General features: G+C 37.2%; 1 protein-coding gene across 1 annotated transcript in view; it reads right to left on the bottom strand.

Moving 5' to 3' along the window:
- Nucleotides 1-8615, bottom strand: part of LOC133515437 (leucine-rich repeat-containing G-protein coupled receptor 4) — a 33689-nt gene extending 25074 nt beyond the window's left edge. The window contains exon 1 of the mRNA XM_061847984.1: nucleotides 8211-8615. Coding sequence (XP_061703968.1) covers nucleotides 8211-8542 — 332 coding nt within the window. The 5' untranslated portion in view covers nucleotides 8543-8615. The remainder of the gene's footprint in view (nucleotides 1-8210) is intronic.
- Nucleotides 8616-20150: the final 11535 nt, after the last annotated feature.

Consider the following 20150-nt stretch of genomic DNA (forward strand, 5'->3'; position numbering starts at 1 on the left):
TATAGGTGACGATGTTGTGTAAAACGGACATATGGAATGGAAGTACCTAATCCAAAAACTCCTATCAAAATCGTGAAATTCTGTAAAAGGATTAAAAATTTCACAACACACATGAGGATTCTGATAGCTTTTCAGGTTCTTTATCACTCATCGTTATTTTACCGTCGGTTTATGGGATTAGGACAACCTGTATATCCAAGTCAAGCTACAGTGTTCTACTTCTAACGATTATTGATAGACCCCGCGGACGGAGAGAAGACAGACGGACAGGATGACGTGGCGAAACTTCATCCTGTCCGTTCCAAGGGTTCCTAGTTGACTATGCCAAATCTTTTAACTAACAATAAATGTACCTATTGTATTACCTCGTAGGTATTTTAATTATATTACTTATTTTTCATAATGTCAATATCCAGAGAGGAAAATTGGGACTACGTTTGTACGGAGAAGCGGCTGTTCCTTCTCCTCTTAATACCTACAAAGGTAGGACTGGTTAATAAAATCAGCACACTACCTATGTGCTGATTTTTCTGAGTTAAGAGAGTATTTTATTGAAAGTTGTACACTACACTTTTCTTTTTAATTTGGTCTTTTTATGTTTTCCACTCAGAGTCACGAGCTCTTTCGATCCTAATAAAAAGTGTCCCAATATTTATTCTTCCATTTCGTTACCATTTTTTGTATGATGGACTGGAAATTGGAATACTGGATGGTAATGGAATAGAAGGAACTAACATTTTTGAGTAACTTTTTTTCTCCTATTAGAATCTAAAAAGCTCGTGATTCTGAGTGGAAATAACATACAAATTTCCAAATTAATAATAATGGGTACCTATTGTAGAACTTAAAAAAATGGCCTCTTTTTGGGTTGTAGGTTGAGCACAAAAAACCTCAATCCGTAAACCGGGCCAAATCAAAAGCGATTTCCGAAGATGCACGAAGTATGCATTGCTCTATCTTCGTTTATTATTTTCCTTGCGAGATAACAAATGTTTATTGTACTGTGTGTTTATTGATTAATAATACCTACCAACACATGAATAAATTGACTCATTAAACCTTGAACATAGAGGAAGATATTGGTGAAAAAAAAACAATTTTGAGTACTATTGAAACTTTAGAACATTAATATTTTATAAATTCTGTACGATTTGAAGTATAATTGATACAATTTTGATCGATAATTTAATCTTTCTCGCGTATTCTAATCTGCCAAATCGAAAGAAAACAAATAGGAAACCGCGATTGTTAAGAGGATAGTGGATGACTGCTTTTCCATACAAAGGTAATCCCCATTTTCCTCTTGACATTATAGAAAATAACTGACATAATTTTATGTAAATTAACCATAGCCCTTCGATAATTCGTTTCGGAGCAGATAGAAAAACAAATTCCATACAGATCTTTGGAAGGACCTGAATAGATTTAAGAAGTGGAGCGACTAAGATTTTTTATGTACCTCAACTTTATCCTTATCTATATCATTTAAGCTACTAGGCCAAGTTTGGTATCATTTTTGTATAAATTGAGATTGATATTGACACCATTCTGAAGTAAAAACATATAAAATACGCTCCTCTCGCTTAAACTACTTAACCAATTTAGTTAAAATTGGATAGGAAAGTGTAGCAAAATTGCTAGATAATCAACATCTGTCGGTTTATTTTTGAACTTCTCCAGTGACTAGCTGCCAGCTTGCTCAGTTTTCTTTATGTTGTCTCTCTATGCGGTTTCATAATTCAGGCGTTGATGATTAGATGGCGCTGTATCACATTGGTCGTTGAAGCAGTTTGTTTTTCCTTTTGGTCTTTTTTGAATGTGATTTATGGCAGGCTGAAAATAGAATGAAATTTTTTTTTTGAATAAAAATTGGAAGGATTTCGAAAGATGGAATGGAGGTTTTGTTTTGGAAAAAAAGTGTCAGAAAAAGATTTGAGGTGAAGAGCGAAGTCAAGTTTTGTTGATTGTTGGCCATTTTTGGTGTTGTTTGAAAAGGATTGGATGATATCTACTTAAAGTTCCACCGAAAGGGTGTGTGTGGCGTTGACGGTGATATCCTGTGTTCGTTTTGGTTTACGTCGTGAACGCTGGTGTTCCCCTTCGAAACCCGGGGGCTGGCGTTTCATTCAATTCTGGCCACGTGAATTCACCAGCAACAATTTGTGCGGTGGCGTGTGGCGTGTTTGCCGCCAAAGCTTAGTGGCACGCATTTTTTGGGCCCTCCTGTTGATTTCCAAATTTCTGGGAGGGCTTCAACGAGTCTACCAGCTGAGGACCCGGGCCCGTTTATCACGAGGCTCGTCAGGTGACATCGATTTAACCCATTCGAGACGGATTGAAGTTTACATCGCTATACATTCTAATTTTTTTAAATTCTGATTTGCCTTCTCCAAATTATTAACCATTTATTGTGTTTTTTTACGCTCCTTTTTTTTTACTTTTGTTAAAATTCCTGTAGATGCCTGAACCCGCATTTTCCTTAATTTATTTATTTTCTAAATTCTAAAACTGCTCCAATAGTCGAGCTATTACATTTTTCGGCGTGAAAGCTAGGTTTCCTTCATACACTTTCTTTACAACCATCACTCCATCTCATTCGCCCCATTATCTAAACATTTTTTTTCCCTCAGCCAATTTTCACCCGACTTTTTTTATTTCTATATTTCAATAGCCTTTATGCGGAGAGCAGGGATCATCTTAATATTGTTTAGGATACTGTTTAAATTGTGTTCCGCGTTTTATCTATAGATTTCTCAGTAAAAATATCTGTCAAAAATATATAGGGTAAAAGGTTCGTCAATGGACAAGTGTTATGTTTTTTGCATAAATGTTTAAAATTATACGTATTCTGCAAAAGTGTTTGTTTTACTGCAAAAGATAGTTTGAGTCCCGGGAAGAATGTAGGATAGATTTAATCTCAAAAATCATCCCTTAAGGGTGTGAAGAGGGAAGTGGAAATTTGTATGGGGAATCAATAACCGCCCTACCGATTTAGATAAAATTTGTTATAGAGATAATTTCAGTCCCGGGAAAGAACATAAATAGGGTAGTTTTTATCCCATATATTTTCCCTTAAAATTGAAAAGGAATGTGTAGGTTTATAGATATGGGGAATCAATAACCGCTGAAGCGATTTAGATGAAATCTACGTCTACAATTTTGATTTAGTTAAAATTTTGGTTTAGTGATTTGAATTTAAACTTGAACAATTATTAATCTCAGACGTCGCCGATTCCGAAACCATTTGCGAATAAATCACAATAAAACAAATATTAAATACTCATATAAATGTAGACTAGCTACGGCCATACGGCAACAAAGATTTATGGGCATTTTTTTATATAATAACATTAACAGAACTCTAAACATTTATCCCCTACATAAATGAGTACAATGAGTGTAAGGAAAAACTTAAGTCCTGGTTGCTGTCACTAGACTATGAACAAACTGAAAGCATCTTACCCTGACTTACTCACACACACAAGCACGCACGCACGCACGCACGCACGCACACACACATCTACACAAAAAAAAGTGGAATTAATTGCACTGTATTCTTATTAGAATGGCATTTGTTTTCTAGTATTATAACAAGTCTTAATTATCTACTTTAAGACTAAAATGAAAATGGTAAATGTAGTAATAAGTCATAATCAGGGGTCGGACAAAAAGTGCGCATGACGTCAAACCACTTATAGGATGATTTCAAATACATAGTATTTTTGATTTTCATAAACAATTATCACTTATCATTTATCAACCTCTTTATTAAACGATATCGCCACTTGAAATGAGTAAGTACGTTTTTGACTGACACATTGTCAATCAGATGAACAATAAATTGACTTCGTTACTGTTTAGCTATTGCATCTTCACGATTATATTTAGCTAAAATTTATATTTACTAATGTATAAGAAAACGCTCTAAAATGTCATGTCATCTTTACTCGAATATTGTGGCAGTTTTCCGTTTTTGGAGGTACGTGACAAACACGTATACTGCTAATCTTACCTACTGTTCCCACTTTTGACTATTAAACCTATTTATCTGAGGATCCCACAGACTTGTTCTAACTAATTTTAAATAATTATACCTTATGGTAACAAGTTTCGTGAAATTTATTTTATTCACTACATCACCCTACCACCTGTATTATTAATTCCATGGATTTATTTACGTTTATTTTGTTACTTCATTAATACTACTTTGATACTACATGTCACACGGAAGTTTAAATACAAACTCAAACATCATCCTGTGTGTAAGATTACGTCATTTTTACGTCATCCGCACTTTTTGTCCGACCCCTGGTCATAATAGTTACTATTCTGTTTGGGAGAGTACACTGACTTCTGTAACACAGATTTTTACCTAGCTCAGAAGTCAGGGACTTCCACACTAAAATGTACTTCCCTTAATGCCAATAAAATTTATTTATTTATTATTTATTTATTTATATTGATTAAATGAGTATTATACTTACAGTTACGAATTTTGCCTTGAACTTGATAGATGATAAATACATTGCAACAAATAATCACAACAACTCATTTCATACAAAAACACTCTCACGACTGCAATTTAAGATGATTTTTTTATAAGTACTTCTAACAAACTTTTGAGTGAATGTTATGGACGGCGGTGTATATTTTTTAATTTTTTTTTTTCTGTTACAGCCAACGTGGCAATGATAATTTCATTCGGCCAAATTTTAAGAGGCCGGTGTTAAATTAAAATACGATTAACACAGCCGAAGGGAGTATTTAAAATGGACACGAATTGTGAATTACCTATTCGCACGTGTATCGTACAACGTTTTACAGGACATACGGCCCTTTAAATTTTCAACACAGTTACGTAATGCTAATTATCACACTAGTATAGTAAATTAGCACCATATTTACTGGAAAAGTTATTATATTTATTTTGTATATTTGTTCTAGTTCAAAAATATTTACACCTGTAGTTCGCCCAGAACTGAGAACTCACGGTTCGCCTAAAACTATATACATACTTAAGAGTAGATTCATAGATATCTGTTTAATGATCGATGCGATTGAATAAAAAATGTGGGAATTAAAAATGGCTGGTTTTTTTATAATTTCGACTAAGGATTTATGTTATATCGTCGGGCCTTTCAGATCGTCAGTTATCGTTCTATCATAATATTAATATCAGACTAATTAATTAAAAAAGCCCCCTATTTAAAGCCCTTCCGCACACCCTGAGGTCTCGGCTTCCAACTCAATCAGACCAGTGATAATATTTTGTATGCCTACTAAAACGCCCAGCGCACCCACCAGAATTGACCAGACAACGTTTTTTATAATTATGGAACCGCGTCGAGCGTGGCCGGTAAGATGTATTAACGTTAAGAAAAAAATGTGCCCCCAAGTTAAACAGATGTAGCCATTAATGAGTATTTACGGTGACAACTTTATGTGGTATCTGCTTTGTCAAACGTCGCTTCATACCCCAAGTTACCGCATAGGTACCTAATGTACAGAGCCGTACAGCGCCATCTACTTGAGCTGTTAATTTTTGTATATATAACGTCGGTGGCAAACAAGCATACGGTCCGTCTTATGGTATTATTAGATTTGACTACGGAGCATTAACGATTGGGATGTTGGCTACGCAGGCAGTTCTTCGCCAAAACGACCTCATACTTAATTTGGTAGTTGGTCGTCTAAGACACAACACATAGGTACGAGCAGAATCTTGAATCTACGGATTTATATTCAGCTATATTTATGTAACTCAGAATTTTTTTTACATGCTCGTGTGTGATGTGCCTAAGGTGCGCTAGACACGATCTGAACTGATTGATAATTTCAGTCCCTGTGTGGTACGCTGACGAGTGTTTTTCGGGAACAGTATTGTGAAAGCTTTGTCCAATTTCTTAAAAAATCTCGGTGTTATTAACAAATCCCTATTTTAGTACTTTTCAAACAGCATGGTGACACAATATGTAGCTTACATATGCATTTGTATGCAAATTTCAATTTCATGGGAAACCGGGAAGTGGGTCAAATTTAACTTGCAAGATTTGACCCGTACAAACATACATCAGTTACATACATAGGTATATCGCAAGTTAAATAAAAGCTTGTAAAAAATCAAATATCACGGTACCCATACTGTCTGAAAAATACTATCGCACTAAGTACCTACATATTAAATGTGAAACTAACTCTGTCTACATATCTGCTGTTAGGTACCTCTTCACACTTAAACCGCTAAACCGACATCAGTTCCTATCGGTTTCCACATAGAAAGGAAATGGTGAATTCTTCAACGAAGACATAGTCTAATCAACCGATTTCCGTCAGTAGAAATAAACAAGCGGCAAAATTGAAAAATGTAGCGTGAAGGGTTAAAGTCCCATAGACAATTAGAATTTTGCGCCTTTTTCCTCTGACAAACTTATTTGGCAGAGTGTAGGCGCACACTACACTTTTTGCCAAAGCCTTTTGCCAATTTGCCAAGAAAAGAGTTAACCAACGCATTTCAGTTAAAGCAGTTAAATGTTTCAACTGTGCCCCTAGTGTAAATTTAGTCGATAGCGAAACGTGACGTATGGGTTTTTGAACAGCGCGCCAAGCGGGACGTTTTGGAAAGTCAAAAATCTCATACAAAATGACACTTAACGCAAACGCGTACGTCACGTTTCGCTGTCGAAAATATTTACACTAGGGGTACTGTTGCAAGCCTTTCGACAATTGGTCGAATGGTTAATCGTGTATTCTTTAAATGTCGGTAATTAGATTAAATTAAATTAATTATGTCGGTATCTTTATCTTAGAAATTAACCTCGCAAGCTCACACTGGAAAACCAGTCTTGCAATTATGTTGCATTCTATGTCTGAAATGAACTTCAAGTGGACGGTAATATTTCAATCGCATATATTGTTTATTGATTAGGATTTTGGTATTTATAAACAATGTGAGATAAAAGTTGCATCTTTGCTGATTGTAAAAACCTAATCGTAGGTTTATATGCTTATTAGCAAAGGACGGGTTAATCGGGTTAACACAGCAAATAACATTTAGGCTAAATTAATTACTTGTTTGTATCGTTCGCTTTGTTTTGTCATGATATTATCAAAAAAGTCGAGAAAAACAACAACAAGAACTCCTAAAAAACACAGAAACTGAGCAAACCAGCTAAGCCACGAGACGAACAAAAAACTGGAAGCAAGAGGGTTGCTATCTCGTTAAGAACCCTCAAAAGCAACGTAACTGCAATAGCAAACAACAGGCACTGTAACTTATTAGTACACCATTTGTGGGTAAATATAGTGAATACGACACGTCCAATACGATATCATTCAATTTTAATGCTTTAGACGCGACCTCCGATAACCCGGGCTAACTATCGACCAGCCTCTCCTAGATGTCGTCCACACACGATTCTACTAATGAAAGGTTATAAAGTGATTAAATATATGATCATCTTCAACCTAACACCGCGACGACATTCTTACTAACACAAGTTACTGGTTTACTTTACCTACCTAATCTATAAAACGAGAAAACGGTACTTCATCTCTAGGACATGAATCGATTTAGAGCCATGAAAATCTCAAAATATTAATTGATTGATTGAACGAGCTCACAGGTCACGGACAGCTCAATAATAGGTGCCTTATGACTTATCGAAAACTAGAAAATACATACATATTATATATATACCAACGAATTACTCAACTATCGTAATGACATCGATCTCATTTGAGTGGGCATTAATAATTGTTATTACGGAGCTGATAAGATGAATATGGGTTCAATATAACAAAATTCACACTAAAGGGAAATTTACTGAGACGCCGAGACAGTAGTCTGTTGATAGAAGTACGTAATTGTTTACTGTGGCGAAGGCAATAGATGCATTTGTTCTCTGGGTGAATATGGGCATACAAAGGACGAGAGTGGTGTGGTGCACCACCAGACCGCGATCGGCCGCCAACCCTGGCGAGGGCGCCGCCCACTGCTTTGATAACGACTCGATCCTCATCGTTGTTGTCCTCTTCTTATCAGAAACCTGTTGTTTACTCATACATCTCACGCGGTATTTTGTAGCGAATGACAAGATCTTAATTAATTTCAAATTTCTAAATTACACACAGGTTCGAACGACACTAATCCTGAAATTAACGTAAGAAAAGTAAAAGTCCGATTTAGGTGATTATATTGTAATTAAACTTGCCTTAGATTGTCATTATTCAGTTTCAGTTTTGTGATAGAGAGGCCTAGTTCTCGAAAACTGTGATCAGCAATATCCGGCAGCTGCGAATGGGATATGTCGAGTCCAATTTTTGTTTCTGGGCTGAATTTATTAGTGAGGGCTTTCGCGATCTCTTCATAAGCTTTGATCCGGTGGCAGAGGACGAGGATGGCACCGGTGTTGGATTCCTCGCGCCGGCAGGTGCACGGGGAGATCTCCCTGCGCATGGCGCAGTGGAGGCTGGCCCCGGCGCCGAGCTGGCCGGCCAGCGCGCACAGGAGCGTGGCCGCGAGCACGTGCTTCTGCGCGACCATCGTGCGTACCGTGCGGGGCTGATCGCGCTACTGCCGCCGCGAAACTCCGACGTCCCGGCCGAGCGCTCAAACAAAACACCCCGCGCCACTCTGCTCCATTGCGTGCTCGAGTGGGTGCGAGTACGAGTGGCTGCGGAAATCGAACTTTACAATTAGCTTCCGATAATTATATATTTATATATCTGCACATAGGAAAGTTTTCTAGCAAGGCACCACATACACTCTCGAATAACGGAAACCGGTACACTAGGGATGTACTAATGTACTTAATTGAATTTTTTAAGTAACTAACACAAAATTTTCGATTTCTCCTTGACTGAAAGTCTACTGGTAGGTCGTTCCACAATTTAACTACGTGGGCAGTATAAAGGGCTACTTTTTAGGTGGAATCGCTAAGGTGTGCGGATTAACGCCCTGCTCTATGAGACAGGTGCAGCGGTAGCAAGCAGCCGTGGGCATCATATCAATAAATTCATTTGGACTCAGCCCATTAAATTACCTTTACAACACATACAACTATAAATTTCTTCACGGGTGTATATGCAGGTTTCCTGACAGTTTTCCATCTCGTGCTGAATCATTATTGATCGTGAAAACGCGCAATGATTTTTTTTTCGCGATTTAGTGTTTGGACATTTTTCACTATGTAAAGACCAGAGCCGCTATTTTCTATTAGTTATTATTTAAAAGTATGTAGTAAGTATTTGATGCTTTTTGTTAAAAGCAACAGAGGACGCAATCCGTGAGCAGCTTCCAGATTTCAACATCATTCTTTTTTCATGAGTATATCATAGGTAGACATTTCACTTATACCATTTATGTATAATCTTTAGCCCTACCACGAGTTTGACACTGACCTGTCACTGACATAATCGCTAGCGTGTGTGTTCCTAACTTACTTTCTATGCATCTCGTAATGGCCTAGATGTGCGAGCGAGTATAGAAAGTAGTTACACAGACGTTAGCGAATATATCAGTGTGAAACTCGTGGTAAGGCTACATATATAATTATATATGAACAAAAACCAAGGTTAAGAGTTTACTTTCCTACGCTTTTACTACGGCGTTCACTCGTCAGGTTTCGTTAAGTGTTCATTGCTATTAAAATTATAGCAGGCTTATATTTCTTGTCATGAAATGGACCGAACATACAGTCGCCATTAGATATATCGGAGTGGCCAACGTGCTCACAAATATCAAAACACGGCTCTATTGTCGAGGCGTTAGAGTGCGTGTTAATATACTGCACCTCGGCCTCTTTGATATATTTGATGGCGACTGTCACGCCCACGATGACGCGCAGATTTGTCAAATATAACATGACAATACGAGTCAAAACTGGTCAAAACACGCGTCTACATGGTCTATAGAGTCCGCAAATATACTTACTTTACTCTTTGGTCCGCAATCTCGTCGCGCTGTCAACTTGATAGGATCAGCGAACGAAAAAAACATAGAAGACTAACGTCAAACAAAATATCAGCGTAAAAGTGGCCCCACTATTAAAACACGCAATAATAATAACGGACCAATAGCAACTCGTCAAAGTTCAGGTCTTGTTTTCTCCGACGAAACTTCATTTGACCATGATTAGCCAATTTAAACCACCCGAACTACGATTGGTCTATAATAAAATGAGGCGCTGTGATTGGCTGTAGCGCAGCTCTAGGTAGACGGTTTCATGCAAAATATGTAGACTAGTTTTAAATGCAATATTTTTTTATGATAATTTATTATTTTATTTTAAAGGCTTCTTATTTGTTCGTTTATTGCACGTGTTTAAAGGCAATTAAGCCTTCGAACCAATTAATACATTGTGTCGTTCATCTTATAGGGCACCTGCGACGTTTGCACGCGAGGTGGCACAGAAATATGTCAGATGTAAATTGGAATTTTGGATTTTACTCTGATCAAGATGAAAACCGATATCTGAGGATCCGAGAGGCCTTATATTTACGAATTTGAGATCAAAATAAAAAAAAAATGCCGCGAGTTGAATTTTAGAATTTTTCATCCGATCAAGGTGAAAATCCATATCTGAGGACCCGAGCGGCCCTTCATTATGATTCTAAAGTCATATTTGGTAAAAGCACCCTCCATTTTGAATGAAACGCCCGATATCTTGAATATCGCCATTTTTGCTCTTATCATGATCATCATTCATCATATAAAAGCAAACACGGAGAAATTTAAGATGTCGGGCGTTTTTGCCAAATTTGACTTCAGAATCATAATGAAGGGTCACTGGGATCCTTAGATATCGATTTTCATCTCGATCAGAGCCAAAATGCAGAAATCCAAGATGGCGGGCGTTGGTTTAATTTTGACCTCGTATTCATTGTAAAGGACATCTAGGATCCTCAGATATCGATTTTCATCTTGATCAGAGCAAACATGCAGAAATTCGTATTGAACACGTCGTCATAGGAACAGTTTGTATGGGAATAGTACATTACTATAGAGGACGGGAAACGAAGGGTTGCAGGCCAAGTAGATATAGACGGCTGAGCGTAGCGAGGTCGAATAGGGATATGCGGCCGGCAACCCCCCCGTTTCTCGCCGAGATTTCACAAACTTGCAATGAAATAATTAAAAAAAATAGGATGATGATGATGATGATTGTTATTATTACTTTCGGGTTGTTGAATGGGGAACGAAAATTTGATAATTTTTACGCTACGACGCACGGTTTAGGAGATACAGCCCTATAAAGATTTCTGCATGACTGAAAAAAAAACTTCATGGGGCTGTATCTCCTAAACCGTACGTCGTAGCGCAAAAATAATGAAATTTTTGTTCCCCTTTGAAGCCGTGAAACAATATTTAACAAACACAATAAAGAAAAAAAAACACGAAAAAGACAAAAAAAGAAAAAAACTTAATGGCAGAATTTTGCTTATAGGTTTTTTTGGTTGAATGCCATAATTTGACGTTTAAAAACAAAAGAAGGTTGCCTTACAGGCCTAGGTGTGTAAGGCTGTATGAAATTCCTTTACATATCATCTTCACTCATCGCATCTGATATGTAGTATTTCCGGACCTAATTTGAAGTAAGTCATGTCAACATTTCATTAAAAGTTTGAGAAAATTAGCATTATTGTTTTTACTATTTTCCTCGTATTCTTTCCATAATTTTTCACCGTTCTAACCTTCCCTGGACCTAGAAATATTCCAATACCAAAATTAGCCAAATCGGTCCAGTCGTCCGCGAACTTAACGAAAAGTTATAAATAGCAGCCAGATACCGCCGGGACTTAATAAGAAAGTACACATAAAAAACCTCCACCTACAACGGCGACTCGTATTTACTATCATAAATTTAAATTATTAAAATAACAACCCGAACAAATTAAAAATGAAAGTTTCTTATATCAATGGTTGTTTAAAATGCATAACATCATCCCCATATAAAGCCGGTTGTGATCAAGAGAAATCAAATTAATATGATTCTAGCTAAACTATACGTAAAAAGTAATCCCATATTTTTTCCAGTGTTGGTTGGAACGACTAGCACATCATTTATCCGCACAATAAGGCATAATTCTTTCGTTAAAGATATAATTTGAATACTTCTTACTATGACTGTCACAACGGGCCGCCATTTGCGAACTAAATAGCTCCGCGGCACAAAATTGACGCCCCGCCCGCTTCGGCACAATGTGTGTGGGGTCATTTTTCAGAGCTAGTTCGACATCTATGTTTATTATCAATCGCTGGATAGGATAGGTTGGGTTGGGAAGTAAATGGACACTCTAATTTAAATAAGGATAATTTTATATCTTTAAATAATCGATATTATTTTAGAAACGGTAATGATAAGAATACTTGTAATAATTAATAATCTATTAGTATTAACTGGTCAGGAAGGACTAGTAGGATTGCTTCATGAACCCTGCTGCCGAACTACATAATAGCATAAAATACTTAAGGCCGGTAGACCTTATCCTTTTATATTAAGTTTTAGCTTAGCGTTAGGGAATGCAAACCGGTTTTAACCGAAACCGAAAAAACCGGTTAAAACCGGTTCTTTGACGGAAACCCAAAACCGGGTTTTTAGAATTTGAAATAACCGGTTTCGGTTTTATTCGGTTTCTTTATTTATTTACCTAAGTTGCATGTTTTATTCATTATAAGGGTATAAATCGGTCCTAAACCGGTTGAATCGACATCAAATCAAATAAGTAATGTGGTGTTGTGTTAGTTTGATCATTTGTAACGCTAAATGAATTTTTACGGTACAAAATACAAAAATACGAAAGATTTAAATAATTTAATGTATTGGCAGTGGCAGGACATCCGTGCTGGTGTACGAATTGTATAGTAGTACTTTTTAATAAAAATGGGTATAAAAGGTCTTATTTATAATTTTATTATGCGATGCGCTGTAGAAAAATTCCACGTAATCAATTATATTAATGGCAGCTTTAGAGTCTTTTGTTGGTTCGGTGATAACGACTTACCGACAACCTTTTTTGTCTCTTTCGCTCTAATAGGAAAGGGTAGTTCAAACCCTAAAGAATGGAATTACTTGACTACCTGTGTTTGCCCAGTTTAAGCTAACACCATCAGTTTCTAATAATATACTAGAAGACAGCGAAAAACTTAGAGCAAGATTTCGGATTGGGCCATTTGATTTAAGACAAATAACATTAAATTATAAATTGATATTGTCATATATTTAAGAAAAAATGACAAATGACAATGCCTAACCAACAAACCAAAAAAATAATTTAATAAAATTGGTTTGTTCCTATTACTAGTTACAAATAACATTAAGTCATTTGACAATTCCCATACAATACAATAAAATAGTCAGATATTCTGTCTTTAATTTCGTGATAAAATCGTGTATATATATACTATACTAGCATTCGTTTTCACACGTGAAGCAATATTTTCTTTGTTCCATGGTGATGAATTTAGGAATTGTTGATTCTTAAAACCGAAACCGGTTTCGGTTTTTTTTGGTAAACCGAAGAAAAAACCGGTTTTTGCATTCCCTACTTAGCGTTGTATTATTATTTTTTTTGCTTTTTTGTAAATAGTGATGAATGTGTTCGATAACGAACGGTACCCCACTAAATGTTGTCCCACCTGCTGCATCAAATGTACAATGCCCACTTTGCCCACCGGGTCGTCTGTTTAAAGGCCAGAGAGGTCTAAATATCCACTTAGGTCGAACTCACGGTACAAATCCGCCGCAACCCTCTACCCTACCAACCCAAGGTTCCCAGCCAAACCAAGGCAATGATACTACAACAGGTCTTGCCACTCTACCTAAGCTAAAGAAATATGTTTGTGTACTCAAAAATCTGAAGCTTCAAAGATCCTGGGACGACATTCTCAGCAAGAAAACATACGACGACCTACTCGAAGCCGCTATGGATGTCGATGTGGCGATGCGTTATGGGTGTTTGAAAGCAGTGGCATTGCCTGAATCCGGAGCATGGCTGCACGCACTACCATCACCACACTTGGGCACACTCTTTGATACCGACTCCCTCCGCATAGGCGTGGCACTACGACTGGGCAGTGCTGTTTGCGAACCCCACCAGTGTGTGTGCGGGGCTGCAGTCCAAAAAAACGGTCACCACGGACAGCTGCGTACGTTGCGCCGGCAGGTTCTCCAGACACCAGTGCATTAACGAAATTATTCGGCGTACACTGGTGTCTGCGAATGTGCCTTGTGTCTTGGAGCCCCAAGGCTTAAACAGGACCGACGGAAAAAGACCAGACAGTCTGACGCTGATCCCATGGGCGCGAGGACGTAGCCTCATTTGGGACGCGACGTGCGTAAGCACATTTGCCCCTTCGCATCTCAGCCACACGATACACAAAGCGCGGCTCCAGCTTGCCGAAAACGCCGCCAAATTGAAACGGGCTAAATACTCAAATCTGGAGCCAACCTTCGATTTTGTACCAGTAGCCGTTGGTTGAGACCAGTGGCCCTTGGTGCGCGGATGCTAAAAGATTTATATGAAAGTTGGGTCAACGCCTCCGAGAAAAAAGTGGCGACCCCAGGTCCGGCGCATATCTGGTCCAGCATATTTCGTTGGCCGTCCAAAGAGGTAACACCAGCAGCGTGCTAGGCACATTTACCCGGGTACCTGTCGACCCTAGTATACATATAATATTGTTATTTTTTTAGATTTAGTTTATAAGTTTGTTAATTACTATACAAAAGCACATGTATATAATTTTTTGGGACCTAATAAATATGTCAATTATTATTATTTAAAAAAATAGTATTTTATATTTATATCTAGTTTAAATTCTAGTATAGTAGTCGGTCTATAAGTTCTGTCACAAAGAGTTTGACTATTAAAATGTAATACAAAGGTTTTAATGAAATATGTCGCCATGATTTGAAAGTTTGTTTAATACTCATCATAACGTAATATAATTAATAAAAAAAATTGATCGTCATTATATTTCATTCTTGTTTAAATTATGATTTTCGTGCAATGTTACGGCTACCGTGGCGGTGTAGTGCATCTGAGGGCCTGCCGCGAACCACGTTCCACGTGTTGCCTCTCTGTCGCACTTGTAAATTCGTACGTAAGTGTGACAGGGAGGTAACACGTCGAACGTGGTTCGCGGTAAGCCCTCTGGTATGCCGTATGTTGAGCTATGTTCGCCGAGAACAGAGTCATCTTAGGTTACGCTGTAATGCGTAAAAGGCACTGGGGCCTACCACGAAAACCGAAATTCGCAAATTGCGGGGATCTTTATCTTTTACTCTCACTAAGACTTAATTAGAATGACAGAGAAAATGACCGATTTTCGCGGTTATAGCCCTGGTCGTTAGTCGGGAGAGTGAGTGAATCGACGAACAGCATTGTTAAGACTGTATACGAAACATGCTATTGTAGAAGTAAGGTCTCACTTATACCTGAATAAATAACATATTTATTTGGGTATTTAAATTATTTATTTATGTCACGAGTATTTTGTTCTAAGACAAGTCTGTACTTCAGCTTAACACAATCATGCTGTCAAACTGGTAAAATAAAAACTAGAAAAATGTTTGTTTTAGGGTCCTCCCTCCCCACACGAAAAGTAGGGAAGACTTTTTGGTTTTAAACTCTATCTAGTTTTTGATAAGGTGAATATTTTCGGAAATAATCGTTCCTAAAGAAAAAACGTTCCCCCCTCCCTCCCTCTAACTTTTGAATAATGGGTAGAACTTAATACAATATGATTATATGTATATTTATAATATGATCAGTTAAGCCGTTTTTGACTTGTCGGAAAACAAAATCTTTCCTTCTTAGTTAAAACACGTACATAGGCAGGGACAAAGCGCTGCGAAGGTACCTACCCCCTTCTGTTTATTATGTAAACAAGTTTCTATGTAGGGGGGGAGGGGGTCAGTTATCTCTGCAGGTTAATGTACATGATACTTACTAATAGTTGTTTAAGGCAACCTATTGTGATGGATGAGTAACAACGGAATCCTACACTAAGCATGGCCAGAGATGCTCTTGGCCGGTTTTCATTTTATTTTTGAAGTCGTTTTTTTTAACAGTTCCCATAGCAAAGTATTATACAAATGTTTATAACTTAACCACGACTTGTCTCTACCCGGACGCAAAACGTGTTCTCAAAATACCTACTAAAAGCTATTTATCCATTAGGAATGTCCCAGCTATATTTGAATAAATTATTTACAAACGTATTTAAGAGTCCACAGCAAGCTCGGTTCTCCATACAAACGTAGTTACACTCTCATTTCAAAATGACTACCCAAAGTGCTCTGAAACTTACAATAGGATAAGGTATATCTATGCCTGTAATTAGTTTATGTAGCTTTAGATACCTTTAGAATACAAATACAATACAGCGAATTTAAGTTTTCATACAGAATTTGTTTTTGCTCTATTTCATTTGTTTTATAAGCTGGAGTTATATAAACTAGATATACCTCGTGTCATTGTGTTTTTTTGCACAGTTCCATCACAATCTTACACGTAGTTTTAAAATTAGACCGACACTCCGTTTATAGTAGAGCCTGTTCGGAAAGAGAAGAGTCGTGAAATGTATCGGGCTCCATACATTCCACGACTTTTCTCTTTCCGCACAGACTCTATGTAAAGCGAAGATAGACCGGGCTTGCTGCGGATTCTTAATGTTTTTATATTATGTTTAATAAGTTTGTTTAATTATCTGTTCCGAAACTTATGGTGAACTTCAGAGCAATAATTTGCTTGCGAATTCCTTCCCAACTATTTTTGTTACGCCTTGTATAGGTAATTTAAGAATTGACAACATTTCAATTTTTTGATCGTATTATTTTATTGCTTTTCTACATTTTAATTGAAACGAGGAATACGGTAATAGTTTATTTTTATCACTAGGAGTTGTATTTAATATCATTTTTTTAAATGTGTACTTATTCTAAAATGGCGTATCTCCAGTTCTACGCTAGAAGCTAGGTCGTATCCAGAGACATGTCAGTCATGAGTTCATGACTGTCATGAGTTCATTGAAGTAAGCTACCAACACGTTTTCCAAGAAAGGATGGACGTTTTGCTGATTTTCCATTGAATAAAAGTTTCATATGCCGCCAATTATTTTTCACCCGATTTTGATGGTAAAACGCTATCGTTCTCGGCTCTTGCCTCTTGTAGTATTACTGGCAGCGTCAATTTTATGTATTCTTCATTTTCAATTCTTGAAAATGACATTTTCGTCAATATATAAACTAAAAACATGCAAAACTATTCAAATTTTATGACAAATACGGAAAATGGCCGGCGCGTAATTTTTTTTACGCACTATTCCAATGTGCACGCAAGGCAAAGGCGCGACCGAAATCGACAAACACCCAATTAAAAAAGTGGCTGTGACATAATCGGACAGACAGACGGACATGACGAATCTATAAGGGTTCCGTTTTTTGCCATTTGGCTACGGAACCCTAAAAAATGTAAAAAAGCGAAGTTTCGTATTTCTATTCGACGGATGGAGATCAAATCGATAAAATGTTATGTTATTTCATTAATGTAATTTATGAGATTATTTAATTTATAAATTATGTTTGGTGTGATAAAACCTCTTTTCACGTCAGCAGCTCAAACAAGGGTAATTTGCTGCTTAAAAACAGTGAGCAAAATCGCGTTTTGCTCACCGAGTGAGACAAAATAACATTCAAGTGACCTTTAGATTCGAATGTCATTTCAACGTGCGGGGCCTAATACAAGTTAGAAATATTTGGATTCTATTGTCTTTATCCCTTTCACGTCATTAGCAAAAAGAATGAGACAAAAAAATTGCATACGTACTTCAACGGTATATTGACGGTTTATAATAGACCCCCGAAATAAATCAGACCGCATCGTTCCAAAACACCCTACGAGTCTTCATTCATAATAATTAATTAAAAGTTTAAAATTTAATAAAAACACCATATTTTACGTATTTTATTATACAATCAAAACAATGAACTTATACAAATTTACGCAATTGTTACGCAGGAAATAATTCTACTTAACTACTTTGAACGATCTCTACTATAGTTGACAAATAGTAGTATCCGCAATTCGGACCAGTACCCCTAGTGTAAATAAATTCGATTTCCAAACGTGACGTACGCGTTTGCGTTTAGTCTCATTTTGTATTCGTATTTGCGTTCGTCACGTTATGATGTCGATCAAAGTTACACTAGGGGTACAGTACCCCTAGTGTAACTAAATTCGATTTTGAAACGTGACGTACGCGTTTGCGTTTAGTCTCATTTTGTATGGGTTTTTGAACAGCGCGCCAAGCGGGACGTTTTGGAAAGTAAAAAATCTCATACAAAATGACACTTAACGCAAACGCGTTCGTCACGTTATGATGTCGATTAAAGTTACACTAGGGGTACAGATCTTACAAAGTTTCTTTTTACAAAAAAAAGTTGTCGATTGAACTGTCAATTGATGTTCGTTAATTCATTATTTTCGTATTATTTTATTGAAATTTCTTTCGTTTTATTTTATTTCGGTAATTATAGTTAATTGTTAGAATACCTTCAGAAAACATGAGTGAAATAGTGATCGGTCCGTCTGGATTACATTTTTTCAGGTTGTATTTTTTGATGGCTGACTGACGTGAAAAATGTTGTGTACTACACGAGATCAACGCGCGGCGACGTCCCCATTGCGAGACTGATCTACCCTCTTTGTTGGTCCTGTCATACGCTGTATTGCACACAACACGCACTTTCACTTGCTAAAGGCCCGTCTACACTAACCACCGACGCAGTACCCAAAACCGTTTTCCTACTACTAAGGAGGCACCGACCAACCACTGTCACGATTGAAATTCGGATAACAGCTTATTTCCATAGATTCCAGTATTTTTCGTTGAACGAAGAACTTTTCTACAATGTACATAATATCAACTAAGATGTAGTCCCCGTTCAAAGCGTATTGTGATAGACGAGTAACTACTGAACCGTACACTGACAATGGCCGACATGAACTTGGGCGGTTTTTAGTTATAGACGCCTAGGCGGTGACTAGTTAGCGGTTTTAGGGTCGGCAACGCGCATGTAACTCCTCTGGAGTTGCAGGCGTACATAGGCTACGGAGACTGCTTACCATCAGGCGGGCCGTATGCTTGTTTGCCACCGACTTAGTATTAAAAAAAAAGTATAGGGAGCGTCTCGTTTAAAAATGTGGCGAGTGTGTGAACACCATTTCCCTGTTCAGGGATTCATTAGAAATTCGTTGTCTGCTTGAAAATACTTAAAGGTATGTACATCAATAATAGTATTACGTTCATTAATGGACCGCTTACCCTATGCATCATTTAAACGACAATACAGCGCTTTATGCTATTGTTAATTTCATCAATGCTAAGCTTATTTAGATGCTATACTATTTATACTTAAGGTTTCATTAGATATTCTATTCAAATTTCTAGGTCGCCTGGTTCCGCTGTTTATCATTGTTATTCAAAATATGTGTAAATAGTGATATAAATTAAGGAATCCATTTGATAATACATATAATATATGAAAATAATATAAAAGTATTTTTGTGAATTTAGCACGGACCGAATACAATGCGAAACGATTTTGTAACTTTTTAGATATTTCGTCTATGCGGTCGCCGCACACATTTTGTAGGAAAGTCCCGCAACGGATCTTAGTTAGCATCCTTACAGAAATTTTTCGTTCCATGTACCTAATATCAGAGGGCTTACCGCGGACCACGTTCGACGTGTTACCTCTCTGTCGCACTTGTAAATTCGTACGTAAGTACGCGGTAAGCCCTCAGGACACCGTTGATCTTCCACGATCGACATTTCTAATAGAGTTAGGGCTACTTGCGCGTTCCAGGGTTGGCCAACTAAAGACTGTCGACGATAAAAAGTAGTCATGCATGATCTGGTATATTTTTTACTGAATGCACATTTTTTTGCATAATACCTATTGTAGGTTAGGTTATTAAGTATAATACTATAATAAAAATACAATTGTATTATACGCGTAATGAATGTGCATGTGAGTTTTCGTCGAATATGTATATGCCATCATACCTTTAATTTCTTGTACAGCGGTTATTCTTGTACAGGGATACAAAAATCATCTTTAGGTTTTTGGGGTTCCATAGTTAACTAT

This window comes from Cydia pomonella, chromosome 1, assembly GCF_033807575.1.
Source record: "Cydia pomonella isolate Wapato2018A chromosome 1, ilCydPomo1, whole genome shotgun sequence".
Lineage (NCBI taxonomy): Eukaryota > Metazoa > Arthropoda > Insecta > Lepidoptera > Tortricidae > Cydia > Cydia pomonella.